Source organism: Rana temporaria, chromosome 6 (assembly GCF_905171775.1).
Source record: "Rana temporaria chromosome 6, aRanTem1.1, whole genome shotgun sequence".
NCBI lineage: Eukaryota > Metazoa > Chordata > Amphibia > Anura > Ranidae > Rana > Rana temporaria.
Window position 1 is genome coordinate 26,256,161 of NC_053494.1, and position 16,594 is coordinate 26,272,754.

At 45.1% G+C, this 16,594-nt stretch overlaps 1 protein-coding gene across 3 annotated transcripts in view; it reads left to right on the forward strand.

Moving 5' to 3' along the window:
- Window positions 1-15,142, forward strand: part of TRAF7 (TNF receptor associated factor 7) — an 89,546-nt gene extending 74,404 nt beyond the window's left edge. For all 3 annotated transcript variants that reach the window (XM_040356492.1, XM_040356490.1, XM_040356491.1), the window contains 4 exons: window positions 4,388-4,507; window positions 6,123-6,254; window positions 12,583-12,702; window positions 14,706-15,142. In XM_040356492.1, coding sequence (XP_040212426.1) covers window positions 4,388-4,507; window positions 6,123-6,254; window positions 12,583-12,702; window positions 14,706-14,720 — 387 coding nt within the window. In that variant the 3' untranslated portion in view covers window positions 14,721-15,142. The remainder of the gene's footprint in view (window positions 1-4,387; window positions 4,508-6,122; window positions 6,255-12,582; window positions 12,703-14,705) is intronic.
- Window positions 15,143-16,594: the final 1,452 nt, after the last annotated feature.

Here is a 16,594-nt window from a genome sequence, read left to right on the forward strand (position 1 = left end):
GTAGCTGAAGGTCGCAGCTCAAGGTCGCATCCATCTTTACCTATCTGCCTTCCGGGTCCACCGACTCCGACTGTGTGACTGGCTGGAGCTGCGTGACGTCACTCCCGCGCATGCACGCAGGAGCCACCGCTCACGGCACAGGTTTCTGGAGAAACAGCATGGGCGGCCGTTCCTTCAGAGCGTATGCGCCGATGACATCATCAATTGCATATACAGTAAATATCTCCTAAACGGCGCACGTTTGGGAGATATTTACAGTACCTATAGGTAATCCTTATTATAGGTTTACCTATAGGTACAAACAATCAATGGAAGTTTACTTTCACTTTAACCACTTAACCACCAGCCGCCGTCTACAAACGGCGGCAAGGTGGTTGCTTAACTGGGGGTCGCCGTTCTGAAACGGCGCCCACCAGAAGCAGTAATGCGCGCCGCCTCGGGCGCGCACACAGAAAATTCTGTGCGCGCCGGGTCTATGAGACCCGGCGCTACACAGATCACGGTAACTGACCGGCAACGGCGGTCTTTTACCATGTGATCGCGCCGTCCAATGACGGCGCGATCACAGGTAAACAAACCGGCGTCATTTGATGATGCCGGTTCCTCCCTCCTCTCGCTGTACCGATCGGTACAGTGTGAGAGGAGAGCGCGGATGGCAGCAGCAGTGTGGGATGGATCTGTGACTATTGCAGTCACAGATCCATCCATCCCTGCTCAGCCATCCCTGCATTAACCCCTGAAATACTCTGCCTTCCCTGTGCAATACTCTGCATTAACCCCCTGCAATACTCTTCCTTCCCTGTGCAATACTCTGCATTAACCCCCTGAGATACTCTTCCTTCCCTGTGCAATACTCTGCATTAACCCCCTGCAATACTCTTCCTTCCCTGTGCAATACTCTGCATTAACCCCTGCAATACTCTGCCTTCCCTGCGCAATACTCTGCAATGCTCTGCCTTCCCTGCGCAATTACTCTGCAATACCCCCTGCGCAATACTCTGCAATACCCCCGCGCAATACTCTGCAAAACACCCGCGCAATACTCTGCAAAACACCCGCGCAATACTCTGCAAAACACCCGCGCAATACTCTGCAAAACACCCGCGCAATACTCTGCAAAACACCCGCGCAATACTCTGCAAAACACCCGCGCAATACTCTGCAAAACCCCCGCGCAATACTCTGCAATACCCCCGCGCAATACTCTGCAATACCCCCGCGCAATACTCTGCAATACCCCCGCGCAATACTCTGCAATACCCCCGCTCAATACACTGCAATACCCCCGCACCAATACTCTGCAATACCCCCGCGCAATACTCTGCAATACCCCCGCGCAATACTCTGCAGTACCCCTTGCGCAATACTCTGCAGTACCCCCGCGCAATACTCTGCAATACCCCCGCGCAATACTCTGCAATACCCCCGCGCAATACTCTGCAATACCCCCGCGCAATACTCTGCAATACCTCCGCGCAATACTCTGCAATACCCCCGCGCAATACTCTGCAGTACCCCCTGCCAGTACTCTGCAGTACCCCTTGCGCAATACTCTGCAGTACCCCCGCGCAATACTCTGCAGTACCCCCCGCGCAATACTCTGCAATACCCCCCGCGCAATACTCTGCAATACCCCCCGCACAATACTCTGCAATACCCCCCGCACAATACTCTGCAATACCCCCCGCACAATACTCTGCAATACCCCACACACAATACTCTGCAATACCCCCGCACCAATACTCTGCAATACCCCCGCACCATACTCTGCAATACCCCCGCACCAATACTCTGCAATACCCCCACACCAATACTCTGCAATACCCCCGCACCAATACTCTGCAATACCCCCCACACAATACTCTGCAATACCCCCACACCAATACTCTGCAATACCCCCGCACCAATACTCTGCAATACCCCCCGCACCAATACTCTGCAATACCCCCACACCAATACTCTGCAATACCCCCCACACAATACTCTGCAATACCCCCACACCAATACTCTGCAATACCCCCGCACCAATACTCTGCAATACCCCCCGCACCAATACTCTGCAATACCCCCACACCAATACTCTGCAATACCCCCGCACCAATACTCTGCAACACCCCCCGCACCAATACTCTGCAACACCCCCACACCAATACTTTGCAATACCCAGAAAATACTCTGGGGAAAAAAATGCGTTTTAACCACTTCCCGCCCACGTCATATGACGTCCTTGACTTTGTGCAGGGATATCTAAATGATGCCTGCAGCTACAGGCATCATTCAGATATCATTTTTTTCAGCCGGCGATTCTCTACACCATAAGAACGATCATGGCGGCTGTTCCGCCTCTTGATCGTTCTTACGGGAGGCAAAAAGGGACGTCCCCACTCCCTTCGCCCTCCGGTGCTTCTTCTGACTCACCGCTGCGATCGAAGCCAGGATAGTTTTTTTTCTTGTTTTTTTTCAGGCTTCCCAGCCTAGAGGTGAGATGTGGGGTCCTATTGACCCCATATCTCACTGTAAAGAGGACCTGTCATGCTATATTCCTATTACAAGGGATGTTTCCATTCCTTGTAATTGGAATAAAAGTGATCAAAACATTTATTTTTGGGGAAAAACGTGTCAAACTAAAATAAATTAAGTAAAATGAACAATAAAAATAAAAAAAATATATTTAAAGCGCCCCTGTTCCCGCGTGCTCGTATACAGAAGCGAATGTGTACGTAAGTCCCGCCCACATATGAAAACGGTGTTCAAACCACACATGTGAGGTATCGCTGCGAACGTTAGAGCGAGAGCAATCATTTTGGCCCCAGACCTCCTCTGTAACTGAAAACATGTAACCAGTAAAAACATTTAAAACGTCACCTATGGGGATTTTTAAGTAGCGAAGTTTGGCGCCATTCCACAAGCGTGTGCAATATTGAAGGGTGACATGTTGGGTATCTATTTACTCGGCGTAACTTCGTCTTTCATATTATGCAAAAACATTGGGCTAACTTTAATGTTTTTTTTTTTAAAAAGCACAAAACTGTTTTATTTCCCAAAAAAATGCGTTCGAAAAATTGCTGTGCAAATACCATGCGCGATAAAAAGTTGCAACGACCGCCATTGTATTCTCTAGGGTCTTTGCTAAAAAAGCATATATAATGTTTTGGGGTTCTATGTAATTTTCTAGCAAATAAATTATGATTTTTCCATGTAGGAGAGGAATGTCAGAATTGGTCTGGGTGTTCCAGAACGCCTGATGGTGCTCCCTGCATGTCGGGCCTCTGTATGTGGCCACGCTGTGTAAAAGACTCGCACATGTGGTATCGCCATACTCGGGAGGAATAGCAGATTGTGTTTTGGGGTGTAATTTGTGGTATGCATATGCTGTGTGTGAGAAATAACCTGCTAATATGAAACTTTTGTGGAAAAACAAACAAAAAAAAAAAAAACCTTGATTTTGCAAAGAATCTTGGGAAAAAATGACAACTTCAAAAAACTCACCATGCCTCTTTCTAAATACCTTGGAATGTCTTCTTTCCAAAAAGGGGTCATTTAGGGGGTATTTGTACTTTTCTGGCATGTTAGGGTCTCAAGAAACGAGAGAGGCTGTCAGTACATCAGATGTGATCAAATTGATCAATTTTCAGTAATTGGTACCATAGCTTGTAGACCCTATAACTTTCACCCAGACTAAATAATATCCAAATTTTTTTTTTTTTTTTTACCAAAGATATGTAGCAGTATACATTTTAGGCCAAATTTATGAAGAAAAATTCATTTTTTGCAAAATCTTATAATAGAAATGAAGAAAAATTCATTTTTTTACAAAATTTTCGTTCTTTTTTCATTTATAGCGAAAAAAATAAAAACCGCAGAGGTGATCAAATACCACCAAAAGAAAGCTCTATTTGTGGGAAAAAAAGGACAAAAATTTCATTTGGTTACAGTGTTGTATGACTGAGTTATTGTCATTCAAAATGTGAGAGCACCGAAAGCTGAAAATTGGTCTGGTTATTAAGTGGGTTTAAGTGCCCAGTTGTCAAGTGGTTAAGAATGCCGCGGCCAGCTTTCCGACCCTGCTCTTTAAGAACCAGCTTACACTGCTCCCTGATTGGGCAAAGCTTTGCCAAATCGAAGCACAGAATACACTGTGCATTGCAGGGTGTTCACCTGGGTTTGGAAACCCAGCGAACACCCTACAAATTCAGATGTTCGGCGAACGCAAACTCGTACTCGGGCCGAATAGTTTGCCCATCCCTAAAGGCTAGGTGATAGCAGGGGCCATTTTGTGGCAAAGCATTCATCTGGCTTGTCAACACAGTGCCTGAATCTGTTGAATTCTTATTACTGGGCAAATGTATGCGTATACTATACAGTTTTTTTTTTTTCTTTCCTCCAGATATGGGACATTAGAACCTTAGAGTGTGTCCATGTCCTGCAGACTTCAGGAGGAAGTGTGTACTCCATAGCTGTCACAAACCATCACATAGTGTGTGGAACCTATGAGAACCTCATCCACGTAAGTCATCCAATTGATTCCTTTACATTTTTACAGCTCTGTGTAAGGTTAGTGACACACAAGAGGATCCCTTGTTAAGTAGAAAGTGTCCACTTATCCGCTCAAACTTTTATTTATGAATAAACTTAGGTTCTCATATATGCTCTATGACCAAACTTATGTGGACACCTTCTCCTGATTATTGAATTCAAGTGCTTCGTATGAAGGGTACTGTTAATGCTACAGCATGCAAAGACATTTTAGGCAACTTTTGTCATCTGTTTGGGAAAGGCACTTTTCTGTTCCAGCATGATTGAGCCCCTGTGTACAAAGACAGCTATAGAAAGACAAAGTTAGATGAGTTTTGTTTGGAAGGAATTGAATGTCCTGTATAGATCTCTGATGTTAACTTTACTGAACACCGTTGAGATGAATTGGAATACCGATTCCAAGCCAGATCTTGTCCAACATCAGTACCTGGCTTTACAAATTCTCTTTTGAATGAATGGGCATAAATTCCCAACATCTTGAGGAAATCCTTCCCTGAAGAATGCATGCTGTTATAGAGCTACAACGGGGGCCAACTCCTTACTAATGACCATGGTTTTGGAATGGGATGCCCAACAATCTCATATAGGTGTGTGATGGTTGGGTGTTCTCAAACTTTTGGACATATAGCATTTGCAGGCATCAGATTTAGCATTCCCCCGAGGGATCAATCACATATGATATATAGTATTAGCCAGATTCAGAGAGAGTTACGTTGACGTATCAGCAGATACGCTGACGTAACTCTGAATCTGCGCCGTCGTAAATTTAAGCGTATTCTGGAAACCAGATACGCTTAAATTAGGATAGGATACGAGCGGCGTAAGTCTCCTACGCCGTCGTATCTTAGGGTGCAATATTTAGGCTGGCCGCTAGGTGGCGCTTCCGTTGAGTTCGGCGTAGAATATGTGAATGCCTAGATACGCCGATTAACGAACGTACGTGCGCCCGTCGCAGTAAAGATACGCCTTTACGTAAGGCATTTTCCGGCGTAAAGTTATTCCAACAAATAGCTGGCCAAGTCAATGTTAAGTATGGCTGTCGTTCCCGCGTCGAAATTTGAAATTTTTACGTTGTTTGCGGAAGTCGTCCTTGAATGGGGCTGGACGTAATTTACGTTCACGTCGAAACCAATACGTTTTTGCGGCGTACTTTGGAGCAATGTACAGTGGGATATGTTCACGTCGGGTCACCAATCATTAACATAAAACACGCCCCCCCCATCCTCATTTGAATTAGGCGCGCTTACGCCGGCCCCATTTACGCTACGCCGCCGTAAGTTAGGAGGCAAGTGCTTTGTGAATACAGTACTTGCCTCTCTGACTTAAGGCGGCGTAGCGTAAATACGCTACGCCGCCTTAAAGACGCGGCTCCGTACCTGAATCCAGCTATATGTCTCTTTTGCAATAAAAATCCTGTTTGTCATTTTTACCCCTAAAGTTCCACTTTAAGTGACAAAACTGTTGATGGGTCATAAAACCTAATACAGTATTGTTTGTGTGCTATATCTGAATCCCTAAACAGCTCGGCCTTCAGGAACTATCTGAACGTTTTTATTTTGTTCTCTAATGTTGTTCTCTTGTTGTAGGTTTGGGACATCGAATCTAAAGAACAGGTCCGCACATTAACTGGACATGTGGGCACAGTATACGCTTTGGCTGTCATTTCCACACCAGATCAAACCAAGGTTTTCAGTGCCTCATATGACCGGTCCTTACGGGTATGTCCTTGCTTAATATCTCCCATCAAAATAGATGTAAACCATATTTTTTTTATTTCATATATTCGGCATTTGTACGCACTAGGGAATCGTTCCCTGTTGAAATTGCAATGTAGGAAAAGCTGGAAATTCCTTTCCTTTCCTCTTTATTGAACAGTCACCTGACCCGTTTTCAACATGTTGTAATCTGTATTAGCAATGGGTGGGAATAAAGGTACTGGGGTAGATTCAGAGAACAATTACGCCGGCGTATCCATAGGTACGCCGCGTAATTGCTAAGCTGCGCCGGCGTATCTACTTTCTGTATTCAGAAAGCTAGATACGCAGACATTAGCCTAAGATACGACTGGCATAAGTCTCTTACGCCATCGTATCTTGGGGTGCATTCTCACGCTGGCCGCTAGGTGGCGCTCCCGTAGTTTTCAGCGTAGAGTATGCAAATTACCTACTTACGCCGATTCGCAAACGTACGTGCGCCCGGCATTCGTTTTTTACGTCGTTTGCGTTAAGGCTTTTTCGGCGTAACGTTGTTCCTGCTATTAGGAGGCACAGCCAATGTTAAGTATGGACGTTGTTCCCGCTTCGAAATTTGAATTTTTTACGTCGTTTGCGTAAGTCGTTCGCGAATAGGGCTGGACGTAATTTACGTCGAAACCAATACGTTGTTGCGCCGTACTTGGAAGCAATGCACACTGGGATATGTACACGGACGGCGCATGCGGCGTTCGTAAATCACGTCAGGTCATCACATATTACCATAAAACACGCCCCCCTTCCCAATTTGAATTACGCGCGCTTACGCCGGCCCCATTTACGCTACGCCGCCGCGACTTACGGAGCAAGTGCTTTGTGAATACTGCACTTGCTCCTGTAAGTTGCGGAGGCGTAGCGTAAATACACTACGCTGCGCCGCCGTAACTTATAGCGCAGCTACCTGAATCTACAACACTGGTTCCACCACTTTCATCTTACTCTGTGCCTTGAAAAAGTATTCAAACCCCTTGAAATTTTCCACATTCTGTAATGTTGCAACAAAAACGTAAATGTATTTTATTGGGATTTTATGTGATCAACCAACACAAAGTGGCACATAATTGTGAAGTGGAAGGAAAATTATAAATGATTTTCAATTTTTTTTTATACATAAATTTGTGAAAAGTGTGGCGTACATTTTTTTTATTCAGCTCCCTTGGCAAACAGTCCACCTGTGTGTAATTTAATCTCAGTATAAATACAGCTGTTCTGTGAAGCACTCAGAGGTTTGTTAGAGAACCTTAGTGAACAAACCGCATCACGAAAGCCAAGGAACACACCAGACAGGTCAGGGTTAAAGTTGTGGAGAAGTTTAAAGCAGGGTTAGGTTATAAATAAATATCCCAAGCTTTGAACATCTCACAGAGCACTGTTCAATCCGTCATCCGAAAATGGAAAGAGTATGGCACAACTGCAAACCTAACAAGACATGGTTACCCACCTAAACTGACCGGCCGGGCAAGGAGAGCATTCATCAGAGAAGCAGCCAAGAGGCCCATGGTAACTCTGGAGAAGCTGCAGAGATCCACAGCTCAGGTGGGAGAATCTGTCCACGGGACAACTATTAGTTGTGCTCTCCACAAATCTGGTATTTTTGGAAGAGTGACAAGAAGAAAGCCATTGTTGAAAGGAAGCCATAGGAAGTCCTGTTTACAGTTTGGGAGAAACCATGTGGGGGACACGGCAAACATGTGGATAAAGGTGCTCTGGTCAGATGAGACCAAAATTGAACTTTTTGAACTAAAATCAAAACACTATGTGTGGTGGAAAACTAACACTGCACATCACCCTGAACACACCATCCCCACCGTGAAACATGGTGGTGGCAGCATCATGTTTTGGGAATTCTTTTCTTCAGCAGAGACATGGAAGCTGGTCAGAGTTGATGAGAAGATGGATGGAGCCAAATACAGGGCAACCTGTTAGAGTCTGCAAAAGACTTGAGACTGGGGCGAAGGTTCGCCTTCCAGCAGGACAACGACCCTAAACATACAGCCAGAGCTACAATGGAATGGTTTAGATCAAAGCATATTCATGTGTTAGAATGGCCCAGTCAAAGTCCAGACCTAAATCCAATTGAGAATCTGTGGCAAGACTTGAAAATTTCTGATCACAGATGCTCTCCATCCAATCTGACAGAGCTTGTGCTATTTTGCAAAGAAGAATGGGCAGAAATGTCCCTCTCTAGATGTGCAAAGCTGGTAGAGACATCCCCAAAAAGACTTGCAGCTGTAATTGCAGTGAAAGGAGGTTCTACAAAGTATTGACTCAGGGGGGCGCTATACAAATGCACGCCACACTTTTCACATATTTATTTGTAAAAAAAATTGAAAACCATTTATCATTTTCCTTCCACTTCACAATTATGTGCCACTTTGTGTTGGTTTATCACATAAAATCCCAATAAAATACATTTACGTTTTTGGTTGTAACATGACAAAATGTGGAACATGTCAAGGGGTATGAATACTTTTTCATGGCATTGTAAATGGATGACAGTGAGAAGCTGCTGATAGTTGAGATCTGAGGATCCCCCACTGATGAGCCTATCTGAGATATGGGCAGCCTCATACATGGCTTACTGGGGAACAAATCAAAACGGAACTGGAGAAGACAAAATCCGCAGCAGTTGCGTATAGCAACCAATCAACTTTTATCTTCAGCTGGTTCAGTTATGCTTTGAAAATGAAAGATAGAAGTTGATTGGTTGCCATGGACAGCTGCTCCAGTTTTGATAAATCTCCATCTCTGTGCATTAGAATGGGCATGTGGGCAAGTGCACAAGGGTGACAACGCTGGGAGAAAGGGCTGCCTAAGAAGAATTTGTTCACCCCAACCCAAGAACAGGATGAAGCCGGCAGTGTCCGCTCATAAATTCACCTTTTTTTTGGAGTGACCGGATTTTATTTGTTTATGATTTAGGTTTACAAACTTTAATAATGGGTGGAAGAAGGGCACCACCTTGCTCTTTGAAAGTCTATTGTATCAAAGCGGCATGTTTCTATTCTTCCAGCTGGCTCAAGGCTGATTTATTGTTTCACATAATCCCAATGGGTGATCTGCCTTATAAAATAGGACAGCCTTGAGTCGAGCTTGGTGTATGGAAACATTGTGTACTGTGAATGCTGAGATGAAAGAAATGTGTTTTATGTATCCAGGAGGTGTTAGGCCTTGGAATCCAATGTTCCTTTCCATTCACTCTGCTCACAGATCAGTACATTTTATCATATCGTAATGTTTATTGTTCCAAACACTGCTATTAAGGGAGAGTCAGCCTGGGTAAGCGTTGTTATGTTCTGGATTTTCTTTTACAAAAGGCTTTATTGTCTTTAGAACATACACAACAGAGCCGATGGGGTGACAATTATCAAACTACAGTATGTATGCATGTATGGGATTGCAAACAGAACTCTGTACAGAACTTTATAACGTCACAAAAAATGGAGTGATGATATTAAGCCTGGCTAAAATATCATGTCAAAGAAATTGCAATTCTACAGTGAGAACACAGAATAAAAAATTATCCGAGAGGAGCTGTAAGCTCAACCACGTCATAACCAGGCCACAATCTAATGGCCTAAGATTCACACATTGGCCCAGATTTAGGTACATTTGCGCTCTATTTGCGGAGGCGCAGGGCAACGATTTTGCCCTGCGCCCCTGCAAATATTTTGCGCTGCCCTCGATTCACGGAGCAGTAGCTCCGTAAATTGCGAGGGCGCGCCGGCAAAATTGCCCGGCGTAAGCGCGCGCAATGTAAATGATCCCGCCGGGGGCGGGAATCATTTAAATTAGGCGCGCCGAGCGTAGAGCGCATGCTTCGTCGGGAAACTTTCCCGACGTGCATTGCGGCAAATGACGTCGCAAGGACGTCATTTGCTTCAAAGTGAACATGAATGGCGTCCAGCGCCATTCTCGAATCACTTACGCAAACGACGTAGATTTCAAATTTCGCGACGCGGGAATGACGGGTATCGTTAGCATTGGCTGCGCCTGCTATTAGCAGGAGCAGCCTTACGCTAAGCACGCCGTACGGAAACAACGTAACTTGCGTACGCAGGGCCCGTGCAACAATTGTGAATCGGTGTTAGTATGCAATTTGCATACTATACGCTGATCACAATGGGAGCGCCCCCTAGCGGTCAACGCAAGAATGCAGCCTAAAATCTGCGTGGCATAAGAGCCTTATGCCACGCAGATTTTAGGCTGCAGTCGGCGTTACGATGTTCCTGAATCAGGAGCATTCGTAACGCCGGAGCAAGTAAGCAATTGCGCTGCGTAACCTATGGTTACACAGGCGCAATTGCTTCTTGAATCTGGGCCATTGATTGAAAAGGAATACAGAATTAAAGGAAAAGAAGAGCAGATGAGCCGGAAACGAGGGAAGATGCCAGGAAGGGGAGAGCGAGAAGAAAGAAGAGATGGAGGTCTCGGAACAGTGAATTAGAATCCTTAGATTGACATAGGCCCAGATTAACAAAGCACTTACGCCGACGTATAACAAGTTACGCCGACGTAAGTGCAAATGTGCGCCGTCGTATCTGTGCGCCAGACCCACAAACAGATATGCGCCTAAAACCAGGCCACACCCCGCCGACGTAGCTTGCTTACGCCTGCGTAGGGTAGGCGCACATTTAGGCTGGGTGCATGTTGCCGCTCCCATTGATTAGCCATTCAAACATGCAAATGAGGGAAATACGGCGATTCACGAACCTGCGTGCGCCTGACGCGAGGTGCGCGTAAGTTGTACGTCCGGTGTAAAGTTATTCCCCATAAAGGAGGTGCAACCCAGCAGAAGACATGTAAAGGTCTGCACCAGGGAACACAAGCCGGCGTATTTTACGTTGGACGTGTGTCTGGCTGGGCGTAGGTTACGTTCACGCCGTACGCAGTGATCCGGCGTAGTTTAGGCAGTTGTTCCGACGTGGTTGTGAGCGGGCGCAGGGGGAATGCGTCCACGTCATGGCGCATGCGCAGTTCGTGATACGTATCTGTCTGGCGCTCGGCCCATCATTTGCATGGGGTCACGCCTCATTTGCATGGGTCACGCCCACTTCCACCTACGCTGGCGTACGCCTACGAATCCCACGCCACGCTGGCGCAGCGTTGGGAGCACTGGCTTGCATAATGCATTGCTTGCCTCTCAGCGCTGCGTTGGCGTAGCGTACATTGGTTACTCTACGGCGGCGTAATGTTCGCCTTGCTCTCTGTGAATCTGGGCCATAATGTCTGAGAATGGGATATCCAGGGCTGCCAGACTCTGAGGATTTTTTCATGGGTGTCAAGTAAAATGGCCGTAAATTTTTTTGTTGACCATAGTGTTGGTTCATTCAAAGCTTGACTACCTCGAAACTGAAAAATTAATAAAGCATAGTCTTCTATATGTGCTCCTATCCAAAGCTTTTAGTGTGATTTCTGCCTACTCTCTAGTCCGTCTGCTACCTGCATAAGTCACTTATGACTGTCTATGCCCACACCAGACAATCCCAGGAGATGGCTTTGCCTCCCTCCAGCACACAGCAGCTGATTTACAGCCTCAACTGTGCATGTTTCCCCATGAGACTGTGTGGGGGGAAGGTGTTGTGTCCATTTCCTCCACTCAGGTCTCAGATTACAGTCAGCTTTCTCCTCTTTGTTGTGCAGTGTGCGAATTCAGAACCCCACTCCCTGCCTTCTAGAGTAATGCTGTGTAAAATATGTGCTTTAGGAGGCAGTAGCGGAGAGAAGATTACAGATAAACTGGTAGAACTTATGTAGAAGGATTTGTTTCATCCCTCAGTATCACCTGAAGTTTGTCACTTCAGTGGATGTATGTAAGGGTTTACAACCACTTTAATTTGAAAACCCCAATGTTAAAGTAGAGATATAGGCAAAACTTTTTTTTATTTTTTTCATTTTGGATGGAGTAAGGGAGGGTTATAACCCCTTACAATTTATTTTTGCGCCATCTGTGTCCCATTACGGAGATTTACAGTCACTTCCTGTCCCATAGCCAAACAGGAAGTGAGAGGAAATCTCTACAAATTAAGTGAATTCCTTTGGGATCACCAGATCACCAGACCTAGTGTATCCATTGGAAGACTTCTCCTTTATTACTTTTCTGGGGACAACCCAAAATGTGAGATTTTCTTTTACAAACACCAACTGCCTTGCAGCCCTCTATATGTGATGTAGTTGTAGCTTCATATTTTTTTATTTTTTGTGTAGTGTACACTAGTTCTGGTATTCAGATTTGTATGTTGTGTAATTGTATGTTGCGTGTATAATACTGAATGATGTACCCTTCTCTGTCTAGGTCTGGAGTATGGATAACATGATTTGCACTCAGACGTTGCTGAGACATCAGGGCAGTGTGACCGCTCTTGCCGTGTCCAGGGGGCGGCTCTTTTCCGGCGCAGTGGACAGTACTGTAAAGGTAAGATTGTTGTATTCTTTTATGTTGCTGTAGTTATAGAGGAATGGTGGGGAAATAAAAATCCTGTTTTCTCTTTGAAATTCCCTGCTTACTACATCACTGCATTCGATTTCAGCTGCACCCACCTGCCCTTTTCAACCTGAAAAAAAAAAACTGCGCCACCTGCTGTTGTATCTGGTATTACAGCACTTACTGTACAGTTTCAGCAGCTGGACCTTGAATGTGCTGTGGGAGTAAAAATGAGGGGGCTGACAGATATGGGGACCTCTACATGGGGAGACTGTATACATAATACATTTTTTTATATATATATATATATATATATATATATATATATATATATATATATATATATATATATATATATATATATATATATACGACAGCAGCTGCATCATAAATTGAACGGGGGCTCAGAGCCAAAGAAGGGCTTTCTGATAAAAGTCATCCACTCTATCACTTTTATTGGGCTCTCAGTCCGTTCCCCATTCCCCCTCCAATTAATGACACAGCTGTCATTCCTTTGCTAGTGTAGATGAGGATGCAGCTATTGCAGCATGATCTATGCTGGAGTAGCTGCAGGGGAGGCACTGGGGGTCATCTGCCCATGATATAACATAGAGGGCTTCATAGCTTGTGATGGCAATGAAGGAAAAAAAAAAATAGAACAAATGTTTATTAAACATGCACACCCCCCATATAAAAAGCACAGCGTAAGGCAAGCATGTGTATGTAACCATCAATTGCGCCACACATTGACGATATTGTCCCAAATGTCAGAGAGAGCAATTATTCCAGAGCCTTCACGGTTGACGCTAAAAGGCTTTTTTTTTTTCAAATTCAAGGACATTGGCCAATTTTAAGACTTGATATGTTTAGTATCTATTTACTCAATGCAACCCCATCTTTTATATTTTACAAAAAAAACATTGGGTATAACATTGTGTTTGTTTGCACTAAAATTCATTATAGTGTATTTTTTCCTTTAAAATATGTGTTTGATAAATAACTGCGCAAATATTGTCCGTCAGACAAAAATTGTCTACTGCCACCATTTTATAAAAAAGCCTTCTGTGTGCAGCAGCCCCCCTCAGCCCCCATAACACTTACCGGAGGTTCCCCTCTGTCCAGCGATGTCAATGAGTCCCTCGGCTGTCTGAGATTCTCCTTTCTGATTGGCTGAGCCACAGCAGCGGCTGTCAATCAAAGTCAGCTAGCCAATCAGGGGATGGGGGGGGGGGGTCCGGGTCGGGCTTTGTGTCTGAATGGACACAGGGAGCTGTGACTTAGCTTGAGTGCCCCGTAGCAAGGTGTTTGCTGTGGGGGCACTGAACCGGAGTGAGCTGAAGAGGGACCTGAGAAGAGGAGAATTCGGGGTGCTCTGTGAAAATCCACTGCAACAGAGAAGGTAAGTATAACATGTTTGTGTTTTTTATGGGGGAAAAAAACGAACATTTACAATCACTTTAAAGGAATCGATTGCTGCCAATGCAAGTCATTAGTCATCTCAAGACAAACTGTACAAAGGGAGCAGGAAATAGATGTTTCCTTTTTTGCTGTGGCGCCTATACTGTATTATTACATCTGGCTTAAAGCCCAACTCCAGCTAAAACTTAACATTTTGCATTGGAAATGCAGGGAAAGGTTATTGGTTGCCTGGATCTTCCTGTCCAAGTGACAACCGCTCCCCTTCATTTCTTGTATGGGTGTCACAGAGACAAAAAACTGGAACAAAAACCCAGCAGAAATGTCAATTCTTTCCTCCTATCTCAGTGCTAAAATAAAAAATAAACAAAGTTGGATTAGTGCTTTAAAAAGTTATAGATGTGATAAGATCTGCAGTGTGAGACATTCCCACATATAGAGCAGATGGTCATTGAAATGTCATTTTGTCCCCTGATTGGTCTATTGTCTTCATCTTTGTTGCACAGATTGCACTTTTTTTAGTGACTGATAATATTGTCATTTATCATCTATTGCTATTTGTCGTCTTCTCTTCCCAGGTCTGGACCTGCTAAGTAAAACCAAACACTGCCAGAATCAGCCTCGACTTCCGCCACCTCCTCTGTGCCCGGCCCTCCATTCCTGCTCATGTCACAGAACAGACACCGGAGGAGCCAAGTGTACTGCAGACTGCTGGACCTTCCACTCTGCCTGTTCACTCCAAGCCTATACTGGAACTAGGACCTTCTGTTCACAGACTACGTGCGGCCTGTCCAGTGTGAATGGCGTGTCTACACCGGCACTGATATTTTCATATGAGGAGAAGCCTGGCTGCTGCTACTTTCATCATCCCCCCAACCCCCAGCTCCCCTCCCTCTAGCTGCACACATCTGCCTCATCCCACGGCCTATGTGACAGTATAATGTGACACGGCATAGCACTCTGCAGCATGCGCAACCACTAGGAGCACGTTAGAAAAACATTAGCCTTTTTATAACTCTGGTTTGTACTTATTTTAAGCTATATGGGTACTTGTTATCCTGCTAATCGAGCATCAGTCCTCTGCCAATGTGCATTCATTAGCATGAGTGGGATTTGCCTGGTTGCATAGAAGATGCTGAGAGGTTTATGGCTTCCATATTGTTTTCCATCTCGGTGCCCTTTATCGTACACAGTGCAGACACCAGAAAACAAGGGAGCACCTAGGAACTGCAAAGACTGCAGAATTTAGGTACTATAGTAGACCCCCCCTATAATGTTAATATAATTGTGCCATGGCTCAGGCCCAGTATAGCTATTATAAGCTAGCGTTCTCTCTGCTAGTGCCAGTTGTAACAATGTAAATTAGTGAAGTAATGTTTGCTGGGCGACGTATTTGGCAAGCGTTTTGTCGCCATGGAACTACAAGTCCCAGCATGTACTGCCAGGTAGACATTGGAATGGCTTGCTTGAAAATGCAGCTTTTTAACAGCTGGATAGTCGCAAAACACATTTGAGTTGCTCTTATCACTGCTCCTAAAACAGAGTTGCTACTATCACTCCCCCCCCAAGATAGTTTTATAGGCCCAGATTCACAAAAGAGATACGCCGTCGTATCTCTGTTTTAGGGTCTTCCTAACTATGCGACTGATTCATAGAATCAGTTACGCATAGATATCCCTAAGATCCGACAGGTGTAATTGTTTTACACTGTCGGATCTTAGGATGCAATACCTCGGCCGCCGCTGGGGGGAGTTTGCGTCGTAAACCAGCGTCGGGTATGCAAATTAGTAGTTACGGCGATCCACGACGGTTTTTCGCGTTCGCTACGTCGCTGCTAGTCTAGTTTCCCGTCGCAAAGTTAGTCGTCGTTTTTGCTGCCTTAACTTTGCACAGCACACGTATGTGCTGTATAAAGTATGGCCGTTGTTCCCGTGTCGAAATTTGAAAATGTTTTGTCCTTGCGTAAGACGTCCGGGAATACGAAAGTACGCTACGCACGTCGCCGTTCGAAAAAATTACGTCACTTCGCGCAAAGCACGGCGTAAGTTTTCATGCAAGTGCTTTGAGAATCAGGCACTTGCGATGAAAACTTGCGGCAGTGTAACGTATCTACGATACGTTACGCCGCCGCGATTCTACGTGAATCTGGGCCATAGTAACCAAAGCAAGATATCTACTTGACGTCCTTCTGATGAAAGCCGCCATTCTCTGACATCCAGGCCCCGTACTAAATCTATGTCATTAGTGACAGTCGCTGGGAAGCTTGATAACTTGGGCATCTCTGCTTCTAGAACAAGCCTGCTGCCCGCAAGTCAAAGAGTGACAGTTGCCATCTGAAGTTCCTCACTTAGATTCCATGCACTCTGGGGCGTTTTTCAGGCACCACCCCAGTGTGAAAGGGGCTTTACATTTTTAGTTTCCTCTTAATGTTGCTCAGTGGTGCAACATCAGTCAGTGCTCTAACTTG